This window comes from Balaenoptera borealis (genome assembly GCF_965194805.1).
Source record: "Balaenoptera borealis genome assembly, chromosome: 4".
NCBI classification, from domain to species: Eukaryota; Metazoa; Chordata; class Mammalia; order Artiodactyla; family Balaenopteridae; genus Balaenoptera; species Balaenoptera borealis.
The window spans coordinates 106,692,832-106,719,699 of record NC_138861.1 but is presented as its reverse complement, the minus strand read 5'-3'; the positions used below and the strand labels follow the sequence as shown (position 1 = coordinate 106,719,699).

The following is a 26,868-nucleotide window of genomic DNA, read 5'->3' as shown; positions in this document are numbered from 1 at the left end:
CGGAAGCTCCACTAGGCTTACCCTGTTGATTATTCCTGGGTGCAGACACTGATCAAGGGAACTTCATACCACCAGGCAGGAGCCTCCCCTGGTGGCACTTCTGCTGAGAGGACAAATACTTCAATTTCAAACAACCGAGACTGCGGTGGGGCCGTGTGTCGAGATAATTCTGGGAAACAGATTTGAAAGGTGGCGTCTCTTTTCTAACATTCCCAAACTGTTATAATTCTAAGACTACCCACACTCCACTTAACATGCTAAAATACAGTTGAGTGCTGAGCTTTACCCAAGGTTCATTATAGTGGGGACTTTGCATGATGAATTTGTTGGAGATGAGGGATTTGCAGTAATCCAAGAAAGTAATTCCCAGAGCCAACAGGCCGTTGTAAGCATGTGTGAATTGATAACCTGAGCGATCATTCGTGCAATTTCAGGCTGTGGTGATACGAACAATATCTCGCTAGTGGATAATACCAGTTGTCAAGCATATGTTTTATAACCCCCAGAAATCCCTCTTGTTTTTGCAAGATGCTGGTGGATATCTTTGATTTTTTTTTTCCTGGCTGCATAAGACTTTGGAAGGGTTTGATTCTTTTTTTTTTTCCCTTCTTTGACCAGAGAAGTTAATAGTAGAGAAAATTTAAAAAGAAAAAAAAGTGAAGACAGCAAATAAAAATTATGAATAACCATCTAATCAGCCCTTTAAACACCACTGAAAACAGTGTAAATTCATATTTTAATATCTGTAGCCAATGCGAGGAGAATCTTGCATACGTCAGAGGCATGCTTTCTCTGCCTGAAGGATTATGAGGGTTGGGATATAATTGTCTGCTACATCTCTTAGCCTCTGGGTGTCTCAAAGTTCTGTTAGGAAACAGACCATATCTATTCACCTCTACGTCTTGAATGTCCAAAACAGCACTTGGCACAGTTGCTAAATAGTTGATGTATTCGTTCATCACATTGGGTCTTTAACAGTTGGAAGACAGGAACTGATCAGGTAGACTGGTATTAGAAGCCAAACCAGGAAGATATGATCCAGGAAAAGAGATGGGCCTGTGTGAAAGGTGCAGGTGAGAGACATCAGGCAAGAAGGGAGGAAGTTCTGAGTTGGAATTAAAAGAAGGTGACTTGGAAGGAGAAACCAATAGCTGCCTGAGACAGATACAAAAAACACAGGCAGGGAATAAATAGGTAAGGAGCACGTTCTGGAAAGAAACAGAGAACTGATATTGCCAGGCATTGTTATTATAGACTCTTGAGAGTTCTTCCTTGCAGAGGAATCCCCATTAAGGTGATACTCCTCCCCTCTCTTTGACTCTTTGTTCAATCCACCTGGGGGAAGCAGGGACTTGAGAAATCTTATCAGAGCATTTAAAGTTCAGAAGGAGTAATTGGGCATCCCTAGCCCCACCCCTTCCTCTTCCTTTTCTTTGATACAAGCTCTACAGGGATTGTGTGTTCTGCTCAGTTTCTCCAGTGAGACATGACAAGCAATGCTGGTGACCGGGTGGGTAAGTCTACTTGTTCTTGGATTTAATATTAGGAAAGCCATTTGCCTGTAGATATAAGGCATGTTCTCCAAAGAGTGTTTGTACCAGAATTACAGAGTCTTCTACATCTGACATCTCCTTTGTCTTACTTCTCAATTGGTTTAGAACTGTGTTAAAAAATGTGTCATTTATTGGAATCACAATTCACTGGACAAATAGTTGGCAGGTAGCAAACAAATTTCAACCCAATTCAATTTCACAAATGCTTTTCACACACCTACTATGTGTACAGTCCCATGTTACCTTTCAGAGTAATTACAGCAGTGACCAAGACAAGGTTTCAGGCCAGGGTACTATACAACATTCTAGTCTCAAGACAGAGGAGCAAGTATCTGATGTCATGACAACTGATTTAATGGCAAAAGCCATTGCCCAGTGCCTGGGTTTAGATATTCAAACTTTAGTTGACCTGGGCTTCTGCAGTCCCAAGTGCATCTTGAAACGTGAGCTCCTTGAAAGCAAGAACTCTGCCTTAGTCTTCGTCTTGGTCCCCATGTCTAGAACACGGCTTAGCATAGAGCATCATAATGGCATGGTTGACTAGATGGATACATGGATGAGTCCTGCTGGATATGGAGAGATGTGTGTTGGGAAGAAGATAATCACCTCCACCTCAAGTGATCATAATGGTAAGCCAGAGAGCATTTGAGCTCTCCTAACAATTACACTCCAAAATAAGTCATGTAAATTTAGAAGATGTTTTCAAAAATACTATCGTGGGGACTTTTGCTAGATAAAGGACCGTGTTTCAACAGTATAGGTGAAGATGCTTTGAAATAAAGACGACAGCTGATAGGTAAGTGGATAACAAATCTATACAAAGAGCTCCTGCCTCTTCCTTCCAAAGACTTTCCTTCCTTGAGTCTTTTCTTTTGGTCAGACAGTCAGGAATAATCAGTGGAACAATGATACCTGCTTTTTTGATGGGGAAGGCTACTTTGATTTTCTAAATGACTGAGTCAGGTACCAGTTGGAGAACCAACAGTGAATGCTTATTTAAATTCAGAGAAACCACAGACTGGATTATATACTTCAAGGGGAACAAATAAAGAGAAAAACAAAAACTATAAATGTCTGGCACACAGGAGGCCTTCGATATCTCTTGGTTGAATGACATAAATGAAGTAGACACATGCTTGAAAAAAGAAAGCCCAGACGGGTACAAACCACAAATCACTGAAATGAGGCAGTGGTAGCTTTGGTATAATTTCCCCTCCACACCCAAAGTCCCTTGAGTCTTCAGGAGGCCTTGGGGATTAAAGACAAGGTATCAAGAAGAACAACAGCTGTTGGCTAACTTCATATGGCAGTTTTAAATGAAAACTTTAGATTTCAGCAGACAAGTTACTAAGGGTTTTGAGCCTTGGGACAGATCTGGATTTAAATATTTCCCAGCTTTAAATTTCTATGACTGTTTTTGGTAACAGCCCAGTGGTGCTTAATTTTCTCTGTTAATATTTGTATCAAATCACTGAGGAACTAAGAAGGAATTTTATGGATCTGCTGTGGGGTGAAATCATGTGTTAGTTAATGGGGAAAACATTCTAATCTCTATGTGCAAAAGGAGTCATTCGTATAATTTTTGAAACTCAATCAAAACCTCTACAAAAACAATGTCATAAAAAAGCTATTGTCCCAGGTCTGTGATCTTGTGTAATGGTCTAAATTCTGATGTAATGGTCTAAATTCTGAAGTTCATCAGATTTAAGACAATCTACCAATGTCCCATTTCACCATGTTTATTTTTCTATACCTACCTCTGGACACTTTTAACCAAAGATTATCTCAAAGATTATCACTGTTGCATGCCAAAGCCAAACCTATGACTAGGATGTAAGTTCCAAGAGGGAGGACCTTTGTCTTTTTGTTCATTTCTGTATCTCCAGCACCCAGCCTACTTCCTGGTGCAGAGCAGGGACTCAATAAATATTTGCTGAATAAATAAATAAATGATGACTGCTATGAATTTAGCAAAAATAACACTCGTGGAGAGTAACTGGAGGAAAGCAAGGGGAAAAAAAAACATGCTAAATAATAAAAAGGACAAAATGTTCTGCAAAGAAATGCCATTTTATTGCTTTAAACATGCTCTTTAAAATCAATGGCTATCAAGTGCTACCAATTTAAGTGATACTTGGAGATACTTGAATAGATCAGTATGGCTACATTTATAATTATCATGTGGCATATATGCCTAGAAGTGGCTTAAAGTACTTGATATATATATATGTGTGTGTGTGTGTGTGTGTGTGTGTGTATATATATATATATTTTTTTTTTTTTAAATGAGCATTTAACACCCCCATCCCCTCTACCATCACCAGACTTTCCTTTGTTCACTTGTGAAGCAAACTGTTTTTGGTCCCATGGAGAAAAGAATTTCATAGTAAATCAAATTACCATGATCCCGAATTTGAGGTGTTCTAATATAAGAGATTATATTGCAGCTGGTAATGTGACAGTAGTAAAAACCTTCCACTGTTGTTATCCACACCCTTTCTGCCAGTTTTAGCTTCACAAAGGTACCAATACTACTGCTACCAAGAATGATGTTAATAGCTAACTAAATTTAAGTTCTTATCACGTGCCAGTCATTGGATTAAGTTTTTTTTTTAAACTGTACTATCTCCTCTAATACTCTCAATGACTTTACACAGTAGACACTGCTATTATCCCAATGTTATAGATAAAGAGACCAAGGCTCAGACAGATAGAGTTCATGTATTTAGAATGTCTGACTCCAAAATCAATCAATCAATAATACATCTTGTGCCATCTCTTTTATTGTGTAGGACAGTTATGTGTCCTTCACACTTTTATTTAACTTTATGCACAAATGAATCCCACAACACACCCAGCACGGGGTCATCCACATAATAGATGAACAATGAAAATTTTGCTAGATTGATGCCATCGTGTGAATAAAGGCTACAAAAGTGCAATTGGCTATTTTTAAAATATTAAATAATGTATTTCTTTGGATAGCATCTCAAAGAGAATACAATAGTATCTGCTGGGGATGGTTTAAATCTACAGGGACCTTAAAGATCATCTAGTTTAACCATCTGCCAAGTTCAACAGTCTTTGAAATCTTTCAGTGGCTCCCCCCAGTTGTCTTGAAGTTGAAGTCCAGACTCTTTAATATGACTTTCAAGGATCTTTCATGACCTGGTCCCTGCTTATCTCTTTGATCTCATTTCTTACTACTTCCCTGCATCTCTGTTTCTCCTCATCCTCTCCCGCCTCTCTCCTGTCCCTACCATCCAGCCCACGTCCCAAAAAGACATACAGTCTTGGCTCTAACAGAACTTTTTACTGCTCCTCTAAATCTGACAACTCTCCCTTGCTTCTGCATTTTAGTTCATGAGATTCCATCTGTTTGGAATACCATTACCTTCCTCTGGTTAATTACTTCTTTAAAAACCACCTCCAGGACATTTGGAGAACATGTCTTTTAGCAATGCTTCTGCCATTTCTTCTACTCTCCAGTAATAGAGCACATCTCACATTGGACTGAACAGTTTACTTGGTCCCCACCTGATCATAAGCTCTTTGAAGGCAGGGACTTCAACTGTTTCCCCACAGTACCAGGGACGGGGCAGACTGGATATGCACTTGGTGAATGAATGAGCTACACCCAACAGCCAGGATTTCCGACGCTCACTGAGTTCTCATCCATGAATATGTCAGCTTATCAACTGGGGAAAACACAAAAGCACTAAAGTCTTTGTGCGGTAGTCTTCTGAATCCTGGGCATGGTTTCACATGGGAAACAGTCTGAGCTGCCCTGAAAACTCACAGAAGCTCAACCACAGTACCGAAACCTACTCATTTCTGTGGCTTCTTTTAGCCACAGGAAGCCCTTCTTGATCTGCATATGCAGTTTCACCTGTGATAGCATCCACTATTGTAAAGAATGTCGAAAGCTTCCTAGGAAGGCACGTTCCTCCAGCTCCCAACAACATCTACATGGAACTCTTGTTCCCTTCTGCTCTGTCCTGGGATCACAAAATGGCCCAGTTGGAAGGGGCTGTGGAGACCATCTTGCCCAACACCCTCATTCTGATATAGGTTGATATAGGACAGGGAACTGAAATCCTGAGAGGCCACAAGGTAGTAGTCAGAACCCTGCATATTTGAACCAAGATTTTGTGCAGTATCTTAAATTATTGATAGCACAACCATATGAGGTGACAGCTCTTATTAACCCATTTGTACAAATGAGGGAGGTAAGGCTTAAAGATGCTAAGTGGCTTGTCCAAAGTCCCACACTGGCTAGAATATCTAATGCTCTCTCCCTATCCACAACTCCAAACTTCTGCATTCCAATCAGAATACACATCAGTTATTGGACCACCCAGAGAATGTGAGATTTAACCTTCACTACCAATCTAAGCCCCTGGGTTTCATTTGCCCGCATCTCATTCTTTCTCTCACTGTTTTGCAGTAGCACAATGTCAGATGTCACTGAACTCACTCTCAATGTACTGCCTTGGGAGACATATTATAAAGCCTAAAATATGAAATTGGTCAGGAGTGAGTAGCATATGTTGACAACTTTGAAAAGACCTTATTCTGAAATCCTACTAGCTCTGTGCTCCAATCCAGTGCTTGGAACCTAGCCAGATTCTCTGGGAAAAATCAAGCAAGTACAATTTATACCCTTTTCCAGTGGCCAACTCTGGGCAAAATTTCATTTTATTGCAAATCATCACAAACATCTTTCCATTTACTAGCTGTGTGACCTTGGACAATCTGTTTTTCCTCACTGTGCCCCGGTTTCCTCGTCTATAAAATGGGAATGATAATAGTCCTTTATCTTGAGGGTAGTGAGTTTTAGATGAGGTCCTCAGAAGAAAGACTCTCAGTGAAGGTCAGCTAACTGTGTATTTAACACACATGAGCCTCAGTAGAATACCTTTTTTGCCCTCTACTCTGAAGGGATGCCAACAGCCAGATGAAAATGCTGCAGAAAACAGATCTGTTTGGATGGTCATAAAGGGAGAGCTGGATTTACAGACAAGATTCCCCAAGAACTGCGAGGAGGCTGAGCACAGAGAAGCTGCCTCTTAGCTGTATTAAAGGCTGCTGCCACTATTTAAAGGAACCTGGGGAGGCTCTGTGAAAATATACCCACTCTTCTCAATGTCTCCTTCCCCGATGGCTGCATATTCATAGTCAGGGCTTCTTGGCAGTGAGACAAACTCCATAAGTCAGGTTGGGAGGCCAGTGACTAAAGGATTATTCCCTTCAGTGTCATGCCCACCCCACCATAATTCCACATTCCATTTGCTGCTTTATGTTTTTAAAGCTCCTGGAAAGTAAATAATCATTGAGAGGACCAGAAGTGAATGTGGAAGTTATTGGTGTGGTTCATATCACTGGGGCAGTGTGCCTGTGTTCTCCAGCTTGGTAGAAAATGGGTGATGAATGTTAAAAACATTACCTAGAGGGGTGGGATAGGGAGGGTGGGAGGGAGGGAGATGAAAGAGGGAAGAGATATGGGAACATATGTATATGTATAACTGATACACTTTGTTATAAAGCAGAAACTAACACACCATTGTAAAGCAATTATACTCCAATAAAGATGTTAAAAAAAAAAAAAAGACCCGGCGCAACCAAATAAATAAATAAATAAATAAAATAAAACAAATATAAAAAAAACCCCAAAAAACATTACACTCATCCATCCAGTACATCCTTCTACACAAATGACTACTCCACTAGGCGCTCACTGGGACCTTCCTCTACCTTCTGAAAAAAAGAAAAGAAAAACTAACATTCATCATTATCATCATCCATCATCATCGCCATTGTTATCATCATCATGATCATTTTTAGCTGCTACTTATTATATATCAAGTCCTTTACATTAATCGTCTCCATTTTATTGATGGAGAAATCAAGGCTCAGAAAGATTAGATGATTTGCTCAAGTTCACACAGATACTAAGTGACAAAGAGTTAGGATTCCTAGTGTGGTAGGCAGACTCCAAGATGGCCCCCAACTATCCTCGCCTTCTGGTTTTCATACCTTTGTGTAATCCTATGCCCTTGAGTGTGGGCTGGATTTAGTGACTTTCTTCTGGCAGTACAACAGAATGTGGCAGAGGTGATGGGATACCCCTTCTGAGACTGGGTTACAGAAGGACTGTGGCTTTCATCATGGCTGCCCTGTATTGCTTGCTCACCCCGAGGGAAGCCAGTTGCCACGTGTGAACTGCACTATGGGAGGATGTTTATGGTTTGCAGACACCAAGGACCTATATCTGCTAACAGTCATGAGAGTGAGCTTGGAAGCAGATTCCCCAGTTGAGTGTTGAGATAAATGCAGCCCCAGCTGACATCATGACTAAAGCTTTGTGAGAAAAACCGATCCAGAGGCATCCAGCAAAACACACTCAGATTCCTAAACTACAGAGACTGTGAGATGATAAATGTTTGCTCTTTAAACTGCTATGTTTTGGGCTAATGTGTTACAGAGCAATATACACCATCTTGGTTTGGTTGACCTCATAGCTTAAGCGTTGAACTCTTTCTCTGTGTCCCAGTGTCCTTCGGACACCTGTATTAACTTTGTAATATTGCAAGTCAATGTTCTGGGGACCTCATCCCAATGATGACCCACAATGGAGCATAATGCAACAAGGCTGGGAGCTGAGGAAAGAAGAAAGAGCAGAAGGGAGTTGGTTAAGAAATTCCAAAGGTTTACCTTTTCACTCTCCACCATCTCTGGGCTCTAAAAAGGAGCCCAGGTGTGCACCGGTCAAGAACTGAGACGTGATGAGTCTAGTAAGTATCGCAGCAGCCCTTTGGGGCTAGATTGTAGCCACGGCACCACATACAGTTGTATAGTTTGGGCACTGCACAGAGGTACCAGGCTGCAATGGGCAGGAGTAAACTGAAATTGGCTATATCCACCCAAAGGGGGCGTCTTCTAACTCATGCATGGGCTTCCAGTAGCTGTGGTCATTGCTATGTCTTATTAATGACAGGTGAACTAGGATGAGCCTTGTGAAGCCTAGGAATAGCCCCAATTATAATAGCCCCAGGAAGCTACACTGTGTCACTCAACTGAGTTTCTCTTTATTTTGAATTCGTACTTCCTTGTTGATTGGTAAAGTTTTTGGGAAAATCGCAAAGATGCTAATGATCTAACCAGAACCAAGACAGAAGTGACTTTTGTAGTTGTTGGTGTGTTTGAAAATCTTTAATTGGTGCAGAGCTTTAAAGGGTAAACTGGGTAGTATTCCTTTGGAGAGCCTGATAATAGCCGTGGGTGGAAAGCAATAGGAGAGACCCACTGAGAGAACATGAGAGTCAGAAAGGGGGTCGCTGGCTTTCAGAGCCACCTACACAATTTCTTTTCACCACCTGAAGGCTTCCCCTCTAGTGCCAGAGCCCTGACAGCTCTGCGTTCTATGAAAAAGAGGGTTGTGACTTGTTTCTTTCAGAGGCAGAGAGGATCCTGGGTGCAGGAAAGTGTGTGAGGCTCCTTCTGTGGTACACTGACTTGGGGTGAGGGGCAAGTTATGTTGTATGTTTGGGCAGTGTAAGGGGAAGTAGGCAGGCCAATTACAGGGCCTGAGGAATACACAGGGGCAGTGGCTGGACACAAGTGGATTGAAAAGTGTTGGATATCTGGGCACCCCTATATACTCCACCCAAGTTCTACACTCTACATCCTGAATCTATATTCAAGTCCCATTTCAGATCTGAGCCTTTGAGGGTCCTTCACATAACAGGCCCCACCAGCCACTTGGAACACGAGGGGTTTCCATTTCATTGCCGAGGGTGGCAAATGAAAGTTGCCTCATGATCTGGCGAACATTACCTGCCTAGCAATGCCTCCAAGCATCCCATGCTTTCTTAGTCCTCAGTGTTTTATCTATGTTGCACCTCCCACCAAGACTGCTATCTCTGCCATCTCCCTTTATCCTTCCCACAATTATTTATCTTTCTGGTGAACTCCTACACATACTTCAAAACCCAGTTCACAGACCATTTCTTACAGGAAAACTTTACTGGCATCTGGTGATCTGCCCCCATCCCAGTATCCCAGACTATGTCAGAGGAGCCATCCGTGTCCTCCCATAACAGCAGGTATTTCCCCTAATACAACATGCATCACACTGTATTATAATGATCTGTATCTATGTCTCTCTTTCCTATTAACTGAGAGTTATAGCCTATAGCATTCATTTCTGTATCCCAAATGCACACTGTAGGGGGTCAAATACATTCTTGAAATGAATATACAAATGTGAGGGGAAAGCATGGGAGGCAGAGTAACCCCATGTAAAAAGACCAAATGCTTTGCCCCTGAAATGTGCCTGCACACACAAAGACATGATGCTCTGGCCCTTTTAGTGAATTACTACACATTCCATTGAGTGGGAGAACTGACTTCTGAGGACTGGCCTGATCACCCAGCCCCTGCAGGCCAAGCAACTGACGTGAAATGAACACACACCAGCAACTTACAATTTGGATTCTTCCCCTTTCACTGTGCATACACCACTAGAGGAACACATCCTTATCCCCCTGTGGGTCATAAAATCCCAGGGATGATTAGAAAGGTTCCTGAAAGGGCCAAAAAGTCTCTGAGCTTTGTGTTAAACACAAGGAAAGGAAAAGTAGGCTCTGTTTCAGATGTTTGGGGTTTAGTGAAATTGGAGGATACATCTTGCCTAGCACCTCTTCCTTTAACTTGTAAACCCTCATAAACTCGACATGAATCAGAAACATACGGGTTGCATTCCTCTGACTCCATTCATCAAAATATTGTTTTGTAAGGATTATGTGAATTCCAGGGAACCTTAAAAAATGGCATTCCTTTATCTCATGCCCCAAAACCTCCAAATAGGATCCTAGCAACATGGGAGGGTGTCATCTGACTTAGAATGTCTCTGGGGCGGTTCACCATGCCTTTAGCTACAATGGAAGCCCTGGCCCAAAGTAATTGATTCTAACCCAAATTAACAGCCAGTGAGTTTGCCTCAGATTGATTTGCCATGCTCCATCTTCCTAATAATTGTAGGAAGAGAAAAATACTTCGGGGAAGGCCTTTCTCAACTTCCATGCTTAACAAAATCCTATGCATCATTCAATGAGTTAAATCTTTTTTACCATCTCCCCCAACATCAGAAAAAACCTCTCTCAAACGTGGCTACTCATGTTCCTATCCGTTTAAATAGTCATTACATGGAGAGTGTAAATGAATGTCAGCTCATGGATTTAGTTCAAAGTCTTGGTAGGTCATGCCTGAGTAAGACTGAGAAAAGATTCAGGAGCCAATACAAGGATGTCTTGTACTAGCATCAATTAAGAGTATCAGGATTGACTTGTGATGTCTGCTTTAGACACAGGTGAAGGGAGTGATGGAAAGTGTACCATGTATGTGCTGTCCTTGGTTAGTGTTGGAATGCAGTCATGCCCTGAAGTGCTATTGAAGATGTGTGGGGATGTTTACATCTATATCAACCATGCTTTCCAATTCTTTTGTTGGGGGAGAAGGAAGGGAAAAAAAGAGATTCTGTCTCCTCTTTGTTGTATCATCACCTGACTCTTCTCTGTTGGTTCACCTTGGCAGCAACCCCACTCTCTTTTATTTGTTGTTTCTAATCTCCCGTCATTCAGAAAACCAGGTAACCAAGCCTTTTGAAAATGTGTAAAAAGAGTAAATATGATTCCAAACCAGGGCCCACAGGCTCTGGTAGAAGTGAAATACAAGAGCTCTGCTGCATGCGGTTTATCATTCCTATCTGGGGGGCTGTGATCATCATTTGTCATGTCCTAGTTTCTCAGATATGTTCCAGATAAAGAGGTGCTCTCACTAAGAAGAGGCCCCTAAAGACTGGAAGAAGCATGATTCTTCTCAGCGCTTAACTGTCCAGAATTTTTGCAGGTTTTAGGATTGTTTTACATGGGGGCATATGTGGCATAAAAAGCCATTGCAAATTACTAAAGCCCCAACTGAGTTACACTGAGGGTCAAATCTTGAAAGTCATGATTATGTTATTCCCATTTCACAGATGAGAACACTGACTTTCAGGGAGCTGAAGTGTTTAGGACCACACTACTATAACAGAAACAGAGCTGAGATTCTAGTCTGCCTGGGTCCATGGGGAGGGCCACAGCACTGTGGAATATCCTGTATTGTTCCCTACTACACCAGCTGGCCTGCGCTTGCCCCTCTTCTCCAAAATTATCACACCAAAGAAACTGGAAGTGGAGAGATGCAGAGATCACACTTAGCAGCCAGGAGGCCCAGGGTAGCCAGCCCACGGGGGAGCAGATTGTGGCAGCCCACGGGAGTGTTGTTTCTGGCGGGGCTCTGATTATTTAGGAGATAAGGTGATCCCTAGACAATAAGATTCTGTAATTTACCTGAAGATCCTTCCAGCTATATGACAACTTCTATTTATGTATTTTGTTTTCAACTCTGCATTTTCATTCTTTGAGATTAATAACAGGAATCACTTTATTACAGTAGATCCTCTTACATTTCCACAAGGGGAGTGCGGTGGGGAGGGTGGAGAAGAAGGGCAGTTTGAATTGGGGAGAAGCCTAGACCATATAATGATTTCAGAAAGATGGCATGTTTTTTAAATTTATAAATTATCTGCTAGCTAAAACAAGAAGAACAAAATGCTCCAAAGCAGCTTGGAGTATTACAGCTCATATACGTCAAAGCAGTTCAAATAGGATTTGCACAAAGGAGAGCTGAGAAGCCATTTAGAAGAAAAAGCAATATAATTGCCCTAAGACTTTAGGAAGCACTATCTGTATTGCATTAAAGTTTACTCTGCAATTTGCACTCCCTGATAACAAAGAATTTCCAGATAGGAGTCCGGTTGGGTCTGCTTTAATTGAAATTGGAAACCCCCAACTGATCACAGCAATTTAGGTGCTGAGATTCCTCAAAACCATTTTGCTCTAGGATAAACAGAAGCGCCTTCTGTCTTGTTGCTGTAAATCATTGGCTTTGGAAACATTTTCACAGCCTTGCCTAGTCCAGGTAAAATATTCACAGCCTCTACATTTGTAGCGTTTAAATTTCAGGTGTACAGCAAACTGACTCAGTTATATATATATATATATATATATATATATATATATACACACACACACACACACACATATATATACACATATATATATATGCACACACATATGTATTATACATATATACATATATATATACATATACTTTTTTAGGTTATTTTTCCATTATAGGTTTTTACAAGATATTGAGTAGTTCCCTGTGCTATACAGTAGGTCTTTGTTGGTCATCTATTTTATATATAGTAGTGTGTATATTTTAATCCCAAACTCTTAATTTGTTCCCCTTTTTCCCCCTGCGGTAACCATACGTTTTTCTATGTCTGTGAGTCTATTTCTGTTTTGTAAATAAATTCATTCATATCATTTTTTTTAGATTTCACATATATGTGATATCATATGATATTTGTCTTTCCTTGATTTTCATATTAACTTTCATTGCTTTTGTGTTTTGCCAACCCTGTCCACACTGCACTTTGAAAGTTTGCATCTTCCTTCCTTTCTTCATTCATTTGGCAAACATTTATCCAGTGAATTCCTTCTACCTGCCAAGCACTGGTGCTGGCTATCAGAGCATAAAAGTAGGCACCTTATATTTCCTGTACATAAGTTTGTCATCTGCCGCTCAACACAAACAAGGGAAGATTGTTACAAGAAGACAAGAACATGTGCTTTTGATAGAAGCCAGCACAAGATTTTATGGGAGCAAAGAGACAATCTCCAATTTGGAATTTGTAAGATACTGTTTAAATGCCTTATTCTCTCGTGATGCAAAAGAAAACAGTAAACACAGGCTTGGATTCTTCAGTGTTGGAATGTTTCAGAGAAGAGTTTGAGAGCTTTGGAAAAGAAATTGATACAGTTTGCAGAAGGAGGAAAAGAAACTAAATAAGAATTATAATTCTTATTTAGTTTCACATTTCTCACCCTGAATAATTCCGTGTAGAATTAGCTCTAGGCAAAGTGTTTCTAACATTGTCTGGCAAAACCAATCAAACAACAACAACAATTAAAAACACCTCCCAAATTTCTGTGAAGTAATTTAAAGGTTAGAAAGCTAACTGTGCCAAACTGGGTCTGTAGGAATTGGGCATAGGCATGATTTGTCTTCAGAGAGAGCTATAAACAAACTCAAGAGTAGCTGTAGCATTCTAAACACAACCCTGGCATAAACAAATCTTTTAATGAGAAAAAGATAGCCATTATGATGAAAGAAAATAAATATAGAGGAAGCTGGAACCAAATAAGAATTACTTTTTTCAAATATTGAATGTAGCTCACATTTTACATTAAATTCATTCCTTCAATGGATATGTAACCAGAGACCCAGAGGAGGTGGAACAGATGTGCCTTCAAGGCACTCACAGTCGTATAAAATATCAGTAGAAGATAAAGATGACTAAAAGCATCCATTATCCATCTATCTCCAAAGGACATTACAGTAGTCTCACTTTGTTGGAGTTAGTTAATCCCCAAATTCCTATCTGTCTATCTATCTATCTATTCATTAATTATTTGTTAAACATCTACTATGTGCCACCCTATTTTATATATTTTTGTAGCACCCTAAACTTCTCTTTTACAATACTTATCTCAATTAGAATATACTACTTACTAGTATAATCACCTGTTTAGTGTCTTATTAGCCTTTTATTCTGTAAGGAATATGAGGGTAAGTATTCCACCTTGTGGATCTGCAAAAAAAATTGCAGAATGAACAAATAGATAAACTAATAGACTAGTGAAGAAAGAGACAGATAAGTAGAGAACAGTAGAATAGCCAAGTAAGTGCAATAATGGAAACTCTTTAGATGGTTAATGGATTATAAACAGTTAACTGAAATAATAAAAATCTCCTAGGTGTGCTGGGCTGTTATAAAGGCTTCAGAGATGGTCCTGACTCTTTAAGGAGAAGGAATAACCCACGAGGACAATGTTAGGGATGTATACTCATCCCTTTTCTTCCTACTGTTTCCCAGATCCATAGGATAAAGGAAGATAATAGTAGCAGCTAATACTTTTGGATCATTTACTATCAGCCAGGTACTTTTAAAACCACTTGTTATTTGTTAATTAATTTAATTCTCACAATAGAGTCTATGAAGTGTATATTACTATTATCCTCAATCTACATATAGAGAAACTGACCAATAAAGGGGTGAAGTAACTTGGCTCAGATCTTATAGCTTGTAATTGACACATACAGGACTCAAACCCAAATAGTCTTGCTTCAAATGTTTCTACTCTAAAGGGCTCCTAATGAACTGTTTATCTAATATTTTGAATTTAATGTAAGATTCATATTTGGAACTGGTTCTTATCAGGAAACACTGCCATTTTAGTTAAAATTCAACCATGATTTCTAGATGACAATGTTGTTTTCATTTTAGTTGAGTTAATTTCCACTTGAGGCTCAGAGTTCTCAATGCAATGAAGCAAATTAACACCTTACCACCTTTCTCCTACATGGTAGTGCCCAGCTATAGTTCTCAATACCAGGCAGCTAACACAGAGCACAGCCTACACCATTGTCTTAAAATGTGTGTGTGTGTGTGTCTGTGTGTGTGTGTGTGTGTAGACACACACACGGCTGTGTTTAGTTTATTTCCTATGCCAGGACTGCACATTTAGGATAGACAGAATACCAGTTCCAAAAGACAATGGGGAGTTGAAAGTTATAAGGAAAAGAAGAATAAAGCTGAAGAGATGGGAGGATTTTGAATTTAGGTTTGATTCAAGGGATTGGAGGTAGAGAAGAGGGAAATGGTATTTCTCTGATGAGTAGACAGCATAATGAGAGAACAAAACAGGAAGGGCATTGTAAGAGAGGAGGGCTTCATTTCAGGAAATGGCAGGTGGGAAACAGGAAGCTGGTATCTGAGGAGTATCTAAAATAGCCAATAGCATTTGAATTAAGAGGCATAGGTTTGTTTTAATATCACTGAAAGGAGCAGGAAATGAGCCTAGCCCAAGAAAATGTATTCCATGAGAAAAGAAGAAAAAGTGAAGTTTATAGTGTAAGAGCCCAGGGTCACAGGGTAACTGTGTTGGGAAAGCAGGTCATTTAGGAACAACAAAGATACACACAGTCTCATAGAAAAATAGGTGGGGCCCGGGAGGGGTGGAGTTGCCCAAATATGAAATTACTTTAACAAAGAAAAGTAAATAGCAGCAAAAAACAATGACTAAGAGTAACCAAAGAGTGAAGGGATGTGACCTAGTGTAATGAAATTTAAGAACTGGTGGTCAAAGAAAGAAACAAGCTATTCTAAAGTGGAATGAAGAGTTGCAACACAGCAGGACTACCAAAGCTGGTCTCAGCCCCAGAAATCAAATTGCCTCAGAAAAGAGAGTCGCTTAGAGGGAAAATCATAGAAACCTCAGTAGAGGAGAGAGCAAAGAGGTCATCCCTACTGTATCAGAACAACTGGAAAGTCTGCACCTCCTAGCATGATTAATATGACCATGAGCTACATAGAACAAGAATATACTATAGGAAAAGAATATTTTTAACAAGAAGAGAGAAAAAAGAGAACATAGAAGATAAAAGACGGCACAGAAACCCACTTCTAAGAAAAAAATAAATAAAAAAGAAAATGTCCCATAAAAGCTTCATGATACAGAACAACTTGATAAGAACATGAATTCATTAAACTAAAAACTCAGAAATAAGATGAAAAAATGCCAGATGGAGATAAATTAAAAATTAAAAAGAAAATCTAACAAAATGCATTATGGAATAAAATAACATAATTGCCAAAGTAATAATAATCCAGTGAGACTTCTTCTCTGTGAACCCAGATTCAGGATCCGTTTCCTTCTTGATGCCAGTGACTCTCCCCTATGTGGCCATGACCAAACACTTGGAGATAGTTCTTGCAAGAAAACCCAGGGACCTTTATTCCACAGTGTAATAATGGGTTTAATCATTGCCCCACCTAGACTGTGAGCTCTTAGAAAGCAGACATTCTCTCTTACTCCTCTTCACATCCCCTTGGACGAGTACAAACACTTAGTAGGTGGTCAGGGAATAAATGTTGGACGGATAGATAATTGATATCAAGATCAATGCAGTGTTTCCTTAAGGCTTAAGTTTGAATAAAAAGGAAAAGTTGGAGTAGGGTGGGCAGGAGAACTTTCTCTTCTTTAGTTTTCCTAGAAAATAAGAATGTTCTCCTATTTGAATTGGAGAATCAGTAAAGACCCAGGCAGAGCCACCTCCAAGGGAATACCTTTCACATCACGGATATCATAGATTTGTATATTTATTACAGCAATTTTCTGGTAGATGGTGGTAAGCCATCTTGGTCTACACAATCAGTTTATTACAACAATTTTCTAACAGAGATAAAAGTATCTTGAGGGAGAGGCACTGTTTTCTAATTCCCATGGAGACTCCCTATGTGCTAACTGCAGTGCCCTGGGCATGGATTCAGACATACCTATCTTCAAACCCTGATTCCACTGACTACTTGCTGTATGATCTTGGAAAAGTAATACAACTTCTTTGAGGTCCAGACTTCTTATCTATAAAAAAGCTTAATAAAAGTTCCTTTCTTATAGAGAGGTATCAAGGAGTCATTAAACAAGTAAAACATTTAGCACAGCTAATGGGCACAAAATAGGAGCTAAATGTTATTTTATATCATCATCACCATCATATTTTAATTTTTATTGTTGTTGTTGTTGTTAAATGGTGCTAAAACCCTGATTCCTTTGTAATTTCCAACCCAAGAAAGCAAATCATTCTCAAAATAAGTAGAGTATGCAGACCATACCTAAAAATATAGTAATTATTTCAAACTGATAAAATATGTTTTATATTTTAAGCACTTCAAAGTATTTCATCTGTTTCAAGTATTTAATCTGTTTCAAGTATTTGCATATAGACATATTAAAATAAATTATGTATTTTGGTCTTTGGTGGAGAGTGATTAGTGATTTTTTTTTAAGGGCTCCCCAGTAATTAAGTGCATCTCACAAATAAAATGTAAGGAATTCATCTAGTGTATTATAGTATATTATTTCATCTACTGACTTTTTCCTTATGGATAGAGTCTTGAGATGCAGTCTGATAAATAATGTTTTAGTGCATTTGCAAAAATAGCACCTTCTCTTGTTATTCCTCTGTTTCTTTGGTATCTCCTCAACAACAAACAACCTTTCCAAGTGCTGCTTCTTGAGTAATTGTTTCTTGTCAATGTTTTGTCAACTTGTCAATTGCTCACACACAGTTTATGAACATTCTCATAGCACAGCTGTCTACGGTCTGACGGAGAAACTCATCCCTTTGCGATGCCATTGAATATGGCAGCCCTGTTTGAGTGAGTTCCATTCATGCCCAAGACAATAGAGAGAGAGTTCATGGGAGATTTATTACCACCATTTTGGCAGACTCTGATTTTGACAGAATTTCTTTGAATATTGAATGTCGACCAATATAGAGACAAAAATGAATGGGGCCTGTGCTTCAATATTTCATTCTAAGCTCCAGGTGTTTCGCTAAGGAAGGGTTGGTCTAATGCCATTAGCTCCTCCCTCCAGCAAGGTACCCATTTTCACCACCAACCTCATTAGCTGTTTCCCGTGAACCGGTTTTTGTCTTATACTTTCTGATAAGGCTTCTCTCTTTCATAATTCTACCTTTCAGATCCCCATAATCCTATCTTGATAAACTATATCTTTTCCATTCATCTTCCATATCAGATATTCAGACCAATTAACCTTCCGGACACCTTTGTTTTTTCCTTCTTCTGTTCTCACCATCACTCTCTTACCACTCCAAGTACATTCCGATCATCTTATTTGCTTCCAGGGGCCCACCTGTTACGAAGGCATAAGTACAAACACCTAATTTGAGAAAAAAAATTCTTACTACTGTTGAAATAAAACAAAACAACTTTCTGTTCTATGTATCAGCTGTGTTCCATTTAGGCTGTGACCAAAGGGAGAAGCGTGGCCAATTGAAGCCCATACATAAAGTACAGCGTCTTTTAGGCAACAGATTGAACCCCAATGACTCAGACTCCATCAATTCAGAACCTAAGCTAATTGACATGGTAGTAAAGGTTTCCTTTTATAATAGCTGTGATTAAAAAAAAAAAAAAGAGAGAGGATCAGTTGGGTAGATCCAAAGTATAAGCAAGGCTGCAAAGAAGAGTGTTTTACCTACTTCAAAAAGATAAACTAGGATGAATGACTAGAAGGAGGTGGATTCTGGCTAAGATTCATAATCAGTGGAAGCAGGGATTTTCTACCCAGAAACATTCAGGATTGTGGCTGATCATGTGGGCTTTGCCGTCAGACAGCTCCAAGCTGAACTCTCAAATCTGTCCCTTGGTAGCCGTGACTTTGGCCTGGATCTTCCTAAGTCCCGGGTACCTTGTCTGTGCAATGGGATGATGATAGCATCTCCTTTAAGGGCTCTCTTGAAATAAGTAGAATGTATTAATAAGTAATTATTATGAGAACCACCCAGGATGGCTGTCAGAGAACCAAGCTACCTTAAGAAGAGGGCACCATTCAGTCTGGAGCCCAGGCTTACATCTTTCAACACTTTTTAGTGATTCTACAGATAGAATGAGATGTCTCTGAAGGGTCTTTCCATCCTTGAATTTTATTATTTTGTGAAGTACCAAGGATTTGAGGACTCCATGAGCATCGAAATGGAATATGTAAAATCAATAGGTTAATTACAAATACCTCCACTTTTTTATTAAAGTGCATCTCCAAAGAATGGTTTCTAAATTACTCTGACTTTCTCATACCTTAATTTTTTAAAAAAATATGCTATAATTTGGAAATCTCTCTACCCTTTCTCTCTTTTTATCTTTTTCCCTGCTTACCATCTTGATTTAGAGTACTGCAGATTCTATATTGACTGTGGAATACTAGCTCATTCTTCTCAGCCTTTTACTCCATTTTTATAATAGGATTACAGAAACACACACTTTGCCATGTGACACTGCAGAACCCTCCAGAAAAGTAGGTAGAGCAAACTTCCCCACACCACTAACTTTTCGGCTTAGCCATGTGACTTGCTTTGGCCAAAGGAGTATTAGTGGTCTGATATGGCCTCGTGCATATCTGTCATCTGCCATAGGAAGAATATGAGCTCGGTAGCCACTGGCCCCTGAATGCACTTGACCTACAGACTACAATCAAACCCCACCTCTCCTAGCAGAGCCGGCAGAATTACAGCTGACTTGTAGACCTAAGAGCAGGAAATAAATATTTGTTATTGTAAGCCACTGAGATCTGGGCTTGGTTTGCAGCATTATCACAATAACAGCTAACCCTTCCCTGGACTGTCAGGCGAAAACAGACTAAATTGAGTTGTATCTCCTTGTTCTGGTTCTCTTCCCCAGTTCACACACTTACAAACAATAGACAATATATCAGGTGTTAAGTAAAAAGGGGAAAATGGTGCAACCACTTTGGAAAAGAGTCTGACAGTTCCTCAAAAGGTTAAATATAGAGTTAACATATGACTCAGCAATACCACTATTAGGTACCTACACAAGAGACATAAAAACATCTGTCCACACCTGAACTTGAACATGGGTATTCAGAGCAGCATTATTCACAACAGCCCCAAAGTGAAAATGACCCAAATATCCATCAAATAAAATGTGGATAAATAAAATGTGGCCTATCCATCCAGTGGAATAATATTTGGTCATAAAAAGGAATGAATTACTGATACCTAACATGGGTGAACCTTGAAGACATGGGAAAGAAGTCAGTCCCAAAAGACCACATGTTTTATGCTTCCATGTATAAAATGCCCAGAATCTACAGGGACAGAAAGGAGGTTAGTAGTTGCCAGAGGCTGGGGGAAGGAAGGAAGGAACTTGACTGCTAATGGGTATGGGCTTTTTCGGGGTTGGGGGGGGTGAAGAAAATGTTCTAAAATTGATTGTGCTGATGGCTGCACAGCTCAATGAATGACCATTGAATTGTGTACTTTAAATAGATGGTTTGTGTGATATGTGAATTGCATCTCAGTACAGCTGGTATACAAGAAAAACTGAAAGAAAAGGAAAAAAAATAATTCCTGAATAGTGTGCTGAGTAAGAGATGAACAGCTCCCTGGGAAATGATCACCTTTGTGAAGCAGTGGGTCCCAGGCTCCAGGCTGGGCTGGCCCTGTGCCTGCATCAAATCTGACCGTACTCCTCTCCCACTCAGGGTCCTTGGGATGGAGCTCAAGCTCCAGGAAAGGCAGTCAAGTTTCCCTTGATCAGACTCTGTGCTTTAGCCCTGCAACCCCAGTCATCCCATTCTGACGGCCTCTACGTCTTTGCTCGTGCCACGACCTCTCCCTGACACCCATCTGAGGCACTGCTATTCAAGTACCAATACTGTGCTCAGGTCCTCTCTGTGTGTCCCTCCCTGAGAGAGGGGGAATGCATCCAACGTTTAGCGTATTTTCAGCCACAGAGAGTACACCTTACAGGCTGACTCAGCTTTCTCCTACGTTAACCCTATAATGTAATCCTATTTCTACTGTTTTATTTCTCACAATGTACTCTCATTATTGTTCACTAATCTGTCTTCCTGAGAGATAAATTCCGTGAGAGAAGTAACTGTTTCTTGTATCCCTAGCCCTTTACACAGCATCACAGCACACAACAGACATTCAAGGTAGCTCCATAATTAAAGCAGCTGATCTCAACTGTGGAGGCACAGAAATCTTAAAAGGCGGATGCTCTTGTTTTATACCTGACACAGTTGAGTCTCCGAGAGCGTCAGGTAATTGGCTGGAGCCCCATGGCTAATAAGTGTGACAACTGGGACTGAAACTCAGAGCCCCAACCTCGAATTCCAGCTCCTTTCCCTCCCTCATCAGCAGTGAAGACATTTCAACTAGATCTGATGAGAAACTCCAGAGTAGATGAAAGTGCTTTCCAGCTATTTATACCCCAGACTTTTCTGGGAGGAAAATGGCATCTCAGGTGTGTACCCTTAGGCCAGCAGGCACTGTTCATTCATCTTTGTCGCTCTGTCTCATCTATCTCAGTTGCCCAGCTTGGCGAACCTTCTTGCCAACTGGTACCCGAGAAAAACTATATAACCCCTCATGTGGTCACATTTCATGGTGATTAAGGTCCGCAGCTTCTTTTCACGTGTCTGCAGGTCAAGTGAGAAAGATACTCCGGAGTCTGGTAAACACTATTCAATCCCTTTCACCTTGACAGTAGAGCTTATAAACTGATTTGCAGAATCTTAGGAATAAAGTCCAGATACCACACAAGCCCAATATTTTAATGCAAAAAGACTATATCATATTTAGTCACCCTTCTCAACTTAACTCTTTTCTTCCTTTCTTAAAATTTCTCTATTTTTTTTAACTGAAAACTCCGAATCACTTTAGTTTTTTTGAACCCAGCCATGGCTGGAGCCATTTCATTTATATTTATAGCTAAATTCCAACTGCATATACTCCACACATGATTAATTCACAGATGAATGGCTCTGAAGTTTGAACGTTCTCAGTAAGTACAAAGCAGGACAGAGTTTAAAAATAGGAGCTGAAGCCAATAATTTGAATTTATAAAAAACAATCAGAAATCACAGACAGTCTCTGCTTTATAAATTTATGATCCCTTAGAAAACTACTTTTTTATGTAGAAAAGGAAAATATTAATCTTATATTAACTAGGCAGTGGCAAGAAGTAAAATCCAGCTTCAAACTTTATTTCTTTACATCTTCCCTTAGCATCACCCTAATGGGAATGCTACTCAGAAACCTCTGCTGTCAGGAGTTGACTATAATATTTGGCCTCCAGGGTGAGCTGAGGTAAGAACTACAGTTCTAGCTACGTTTATACTGGGAATCAAATGCTTCCATTCCTCACGATGAAGTGTACATTTGCCCAAAATGTTCCCTGTGAAATACACGACCAAAGACTAATTGCTCTAACAATTGTTATAAACCTTTCACTTTCCTTAGTTTTCTGAACAAATCTTTTTTGGCATAGATTTAAAAAAGAAGAAGAATTCAGTGCAATCCCGATCAAACTACCAATGGCAATTTGCACAGAACTAGAACAAAAAGTTTCACCATTTGTGTGGAAACACATAAGACCCTGAATAGCCAAACCAATCTTGAGGAAGAAAAACAGAGCTAGAGGAATCAGGGTCCCTGACTTCAGACTATACTATGAAGCTACAGTAGTCAAGACAGTATTGTACTGGCACAAAAACAGAAATACAGATCAATAGAACAGGATAGAAAGCCCTGAGATAAACCCATGCACATATGGTCCCCTTATCTTTGACAAAGGAGGCAAGAATATACAGTGGAGAAAAGACAGCCTCTTCAATAAGTGGTGCTGGGAAAACTGGACAGCTACATGTAAAAGAATGAAATTAGAATACTCCCTAACACCATACACAAAAATAAACTCAAAATGGATTAAAGACCTAAATGTAAGGCCAGGCACTATAAAACTCTTAGAGGAAAACATAGGCAGAACACTCTATGACATAAATCCCAGCAAGATCCTCTTTGACCCACCTCCTAGAGAAAGGGAAGTAAAAACAAAAATAAACAAATGGGACCTAATGAAACTTAAAAGCTTTTGCACAGCAAAGGAAACCATAAACAAGAAGAAACGACAACCCTCAGAATGGGAGAAAATATTTGCAAACGAAGCAACTGACAAAGGATTAATCTCCAAAATATACAAGCAGCTCCTGCAGCTCAATATCAAAAAAACAAACAACCCAATCCAAAAATGGGCAGAAGACCTAAATAGACATTTCTCCAAAGAAGATATACAGATTGCCAACAAACACATGAAAGAATGCTCAACATCACTAATCATTAGAGAAATGCAAATCAAAACTACAATGAGGTATCACTTCACACCAGTCAGAATGGCCATCATCAAAAAATCTACAAACAGTAAATGCTGGAGAGGGTGGGGAGAAAAAGGAACCCTCTTGCACTGTTGGTGGGAATGTGAATTGATACAGCCACTATGGAGAACAGTATGGAGGTTCCTTAAAAAACTAAAAATAGAACTACCATACGACCCAGCAATCCCACTACTGGGCATATACCCTGAGAAAACTATAATTCAAAACGAGTCATGTACCACAATGTTCCTTGCAGCTCTATTTACAATAGCCAGGACATGTTAGCAACTTAAGTGTCCATCGACAGATGAATGGATAAAGAAGATGTGGCACATATATACAATGGACTATTACTCAGCCATAAAAAGAAACGAAATTGAGTTATCTGTTGTGAGGTGGATGGACCTAGAGTCTGTCATACAGAGTAAAGTAAGTCAGAAAGAGAAAAACAAATACCGTATGCTAACACATATATATGGAATCTAAAAAAAAAAAAAAATGGTTATGAAGAACCTAGGGGCAGGACAGGAATAAAGATGCAGATGTAGAGAATGGACTTGAGGACAAGGGGAGGGGGAAGGGTAAGCTGGGATGAAGTGAGAGAATAGCATGGGCATATATACACTACCAAATGTAAAATAGATAGCTAGTGGGAAGCAGCTGCATAGCACAGGGAGATCAGCTCCGTGCTTTGTGACCACCTAGAGGGGTAGGATAGGGAGGGTGAGAGGGAGACACAAGAGGGTGGGGATATGTGGATATATGTATATGTATAGCTGATTCACTTTGTGATACAGCAGAAACTAACACACCATTGGAAAGCAATTATACTCCAATAAAGATGTTAAATAAAATAAATTAAATAATGGGTTAAGTTAAATTCATTTAATATCTAGATAATTTCCAAATAAAATAAAATACAGAAACCTAAAAAAATAAATAAAAAATAAAAAAGAAGAAGGAAAAAAAAGTCTTTAACAGATCTCTTTTATACAAAGAGCAGGCAAGCCATAACATACCTTCTACATTTGGTAGAGTAAATCAGTATAAAGGGTGCCTCCTTCACTCTGCTTTACAATGTGTGCATTAAAAACCTACCCAGGAATCATGGGAGCAGCTGCAGACCCAGGCTGACTGGATCCCAGCTCTACCACTCAGTAACTCTTTTTAATTTTATTGATTTTTTAATTGAAATAGTTGATTTACAATGTTGTGTCAATCTCTGCTGTACAGCAAAGTAACTCAGTTATACACATATAGGTCTTCTTTTATAATAGTCTTTTCCATTATGGTTTATCACAGGGCACTGACTATAGTTCCCTGTGTTATACAGTAGGACCTTGTTGTTTATCCATCCTATATATAATAGTTTGCATCTGCTAATCCCGACTTCTCAGTCCTTCCCTCCCTCACTTGCCTCCCCCTTGGCAACCACAAGTCTGTTCTCTATGTCTGTGAGTTTGTTTCTCTTTTGTAGATAGGTTCATTTGTGCCATATTTTAGATTCCATATTTTAGATATAAGTGATATCATATGGTATGTGTCTTTCTCTGTCTGACTTACTTCACTTAGTCTGAAAATCTCTGGTTGCATCCATGTTGCTGCAAATGGCATTATTTCATTCTTTTCTATGGCTGAGTAGTATCCCATTGTATATGTGTACCACATCTTCTTTATCCATTCCTCTGTTGATGGACATTTAGGTAGTTTCCATGTTTTGGCTATTGTGAATAGTGCTGCTATGAACATAGGGGTGCATGTATCTTTTTGAATTATAGTTTTGTCCAGGTATATGCCCAGGAGTGGGATTCCTGCATCATATGGTAATTCTATTTGTAGTTTTCTGAGGAACCTTCACACTGTTTTCCAGAGTGGCTGCACCAACTTACATTCCCACCAACAGTACCACTCACTAACTCTTAACCTCTGTGCCTGGGCGGGGGTGTTCCTCATCGGTAAAATGTGGATGACAATAATTGTGCCTACTGCACAAGTCCATGTAAGGGCTGAGAACACTGCTTCACATATAGAAAACACTGAATCAGTATTAACCTCTTCTTTTGCTCATTATTGTTATCAGAACTTAGAGACTAGCATAAAATGCTGAAAATTAAACTAATGATGAATGCCATGCTGTCAAAATGCCTCAGAGGTGAGGACTATTTGGAACAGTATTTTAAGGAGTTTATAAAGCTGGTGGCTGTAACCGAAAAAATATCTGTTTTAAAGAATATTTATCTTTTATAAAGAATATTTATCTGTTTTAAAGAATATTTACCTTTAACCTGTAGATGCCTGGTTGGGGGGAGTGTCTTACTTTGCCCCCAGTTCTGCTCCAAAGGGGGGCCCATGTCATGGTTCTTTCCGAGATTGCTTGTTAACAGAGGAGGTAGCATGCTTTCCTTGAGAGAAAGCTTTTCTTCCGTTTAATCAAGGGAAGGAATTGTTAGAAGCACAATCTCTGGAACCAACATGCCTAACTTCCAATCCTGGTACTACCACTTGTAGGCTGTGTGACCCTAAACAAGTTTGTTGACCTCTCTGTGCAAGGTTTCCCCATCTGTAACATGGAGATGATGGTAGAACATACCTGATGGAGCTATGTGAAGGCTCAGAGAGTTAATACATGACAAGCATTTGGAACTGGGCCTGCATACAGTAGATTCTCAGCAGTACAGTTGCTATTATTGTTATATACCTTCTCCATGTCTTGTCAGTTTGCTTAGAGGAAATCTTTCATTCATCCAGTAAACATTCATTGAGGGCTAACTCTATGTTGGGGTTCATGCTGTGTGTTGAGGTTACAAAGAATCTAAATTCAGGACAATTTCTCTAAGATTATGTTTGGAAGGTCAAAAAATTTTCCAGGGTCTTCCCTGGTGGCGCAGTGGTTGAGAATCTACCTGCTAATGCAGGGGACATGGGTTCGAGCCCTGGTCTGGGAAGATCCCACATGCCGCGGAGCAACTAGGCCCGTGAGCCACAATTACCGAGCCTGCGCGTCTGGAGCCTGTGCTCCGCAACGAGAGGCCGCGATAGTGAGAGGCCCGCACACCGCAATGAAGAGTGGCCCCCACTTGCCACAACTAGAGAAAGCCCTCGCACAGAAACGAAGACCCAACACAGCCATAAATAAATTAATTAATTAAAAAAAATTTTTTTCCAATTCTTTCCTATAGTCATTTATACAATTTAAAAACAATTATGTCCCAGAACTCTACTTATACCACTTAGTTACTGTAAACAAATTTATGTTTATGTTTAAAAATACCAAACCTGCAATGTATAGCAAGAGTTGCTATCTTCCTTATAGCATCGGGTTGTGCCATCTCTCTGTAAGTGGACACATTGAAAGACCCCAGGTTTTCAGAGCCATCTCAAAT

The 26,868-nt window shown here is 39.8% G+C and overlaps 1 protein-coding gene across 14 annotated transcripts in view; it reads right to left on the bottom strand.

The window, feature by feature from the left end:
* LDB2 (LIM domain binding 2) overlaps nucleotides 1-26,868 on the bottom strand; it is a 383,293-nt gene that overhangs the window by 98,311 nt on the left and 258,114 nt on the right. The window contains exon 1 of one of the 14 annotated variants that reach the window (XM_082389514.1): nucleotides 25,764-26,353. The exons of the other annotated variants lie outside the window; for them this stretch is intronic. Within the exon in view, the coding sequence (XP_082245640.1) occupies nucleotides 25,764-25,881 (118 nt within the window). The 5' untranslated portion in view covers nucleotides 25,882-26,353. Of the gene's footprint in view, nucleotides 1-25,763; nucleotides 26,354-26,868 lie in introns of those variants that run through there. 14 annotated transcript variants of the gene reach the window in all.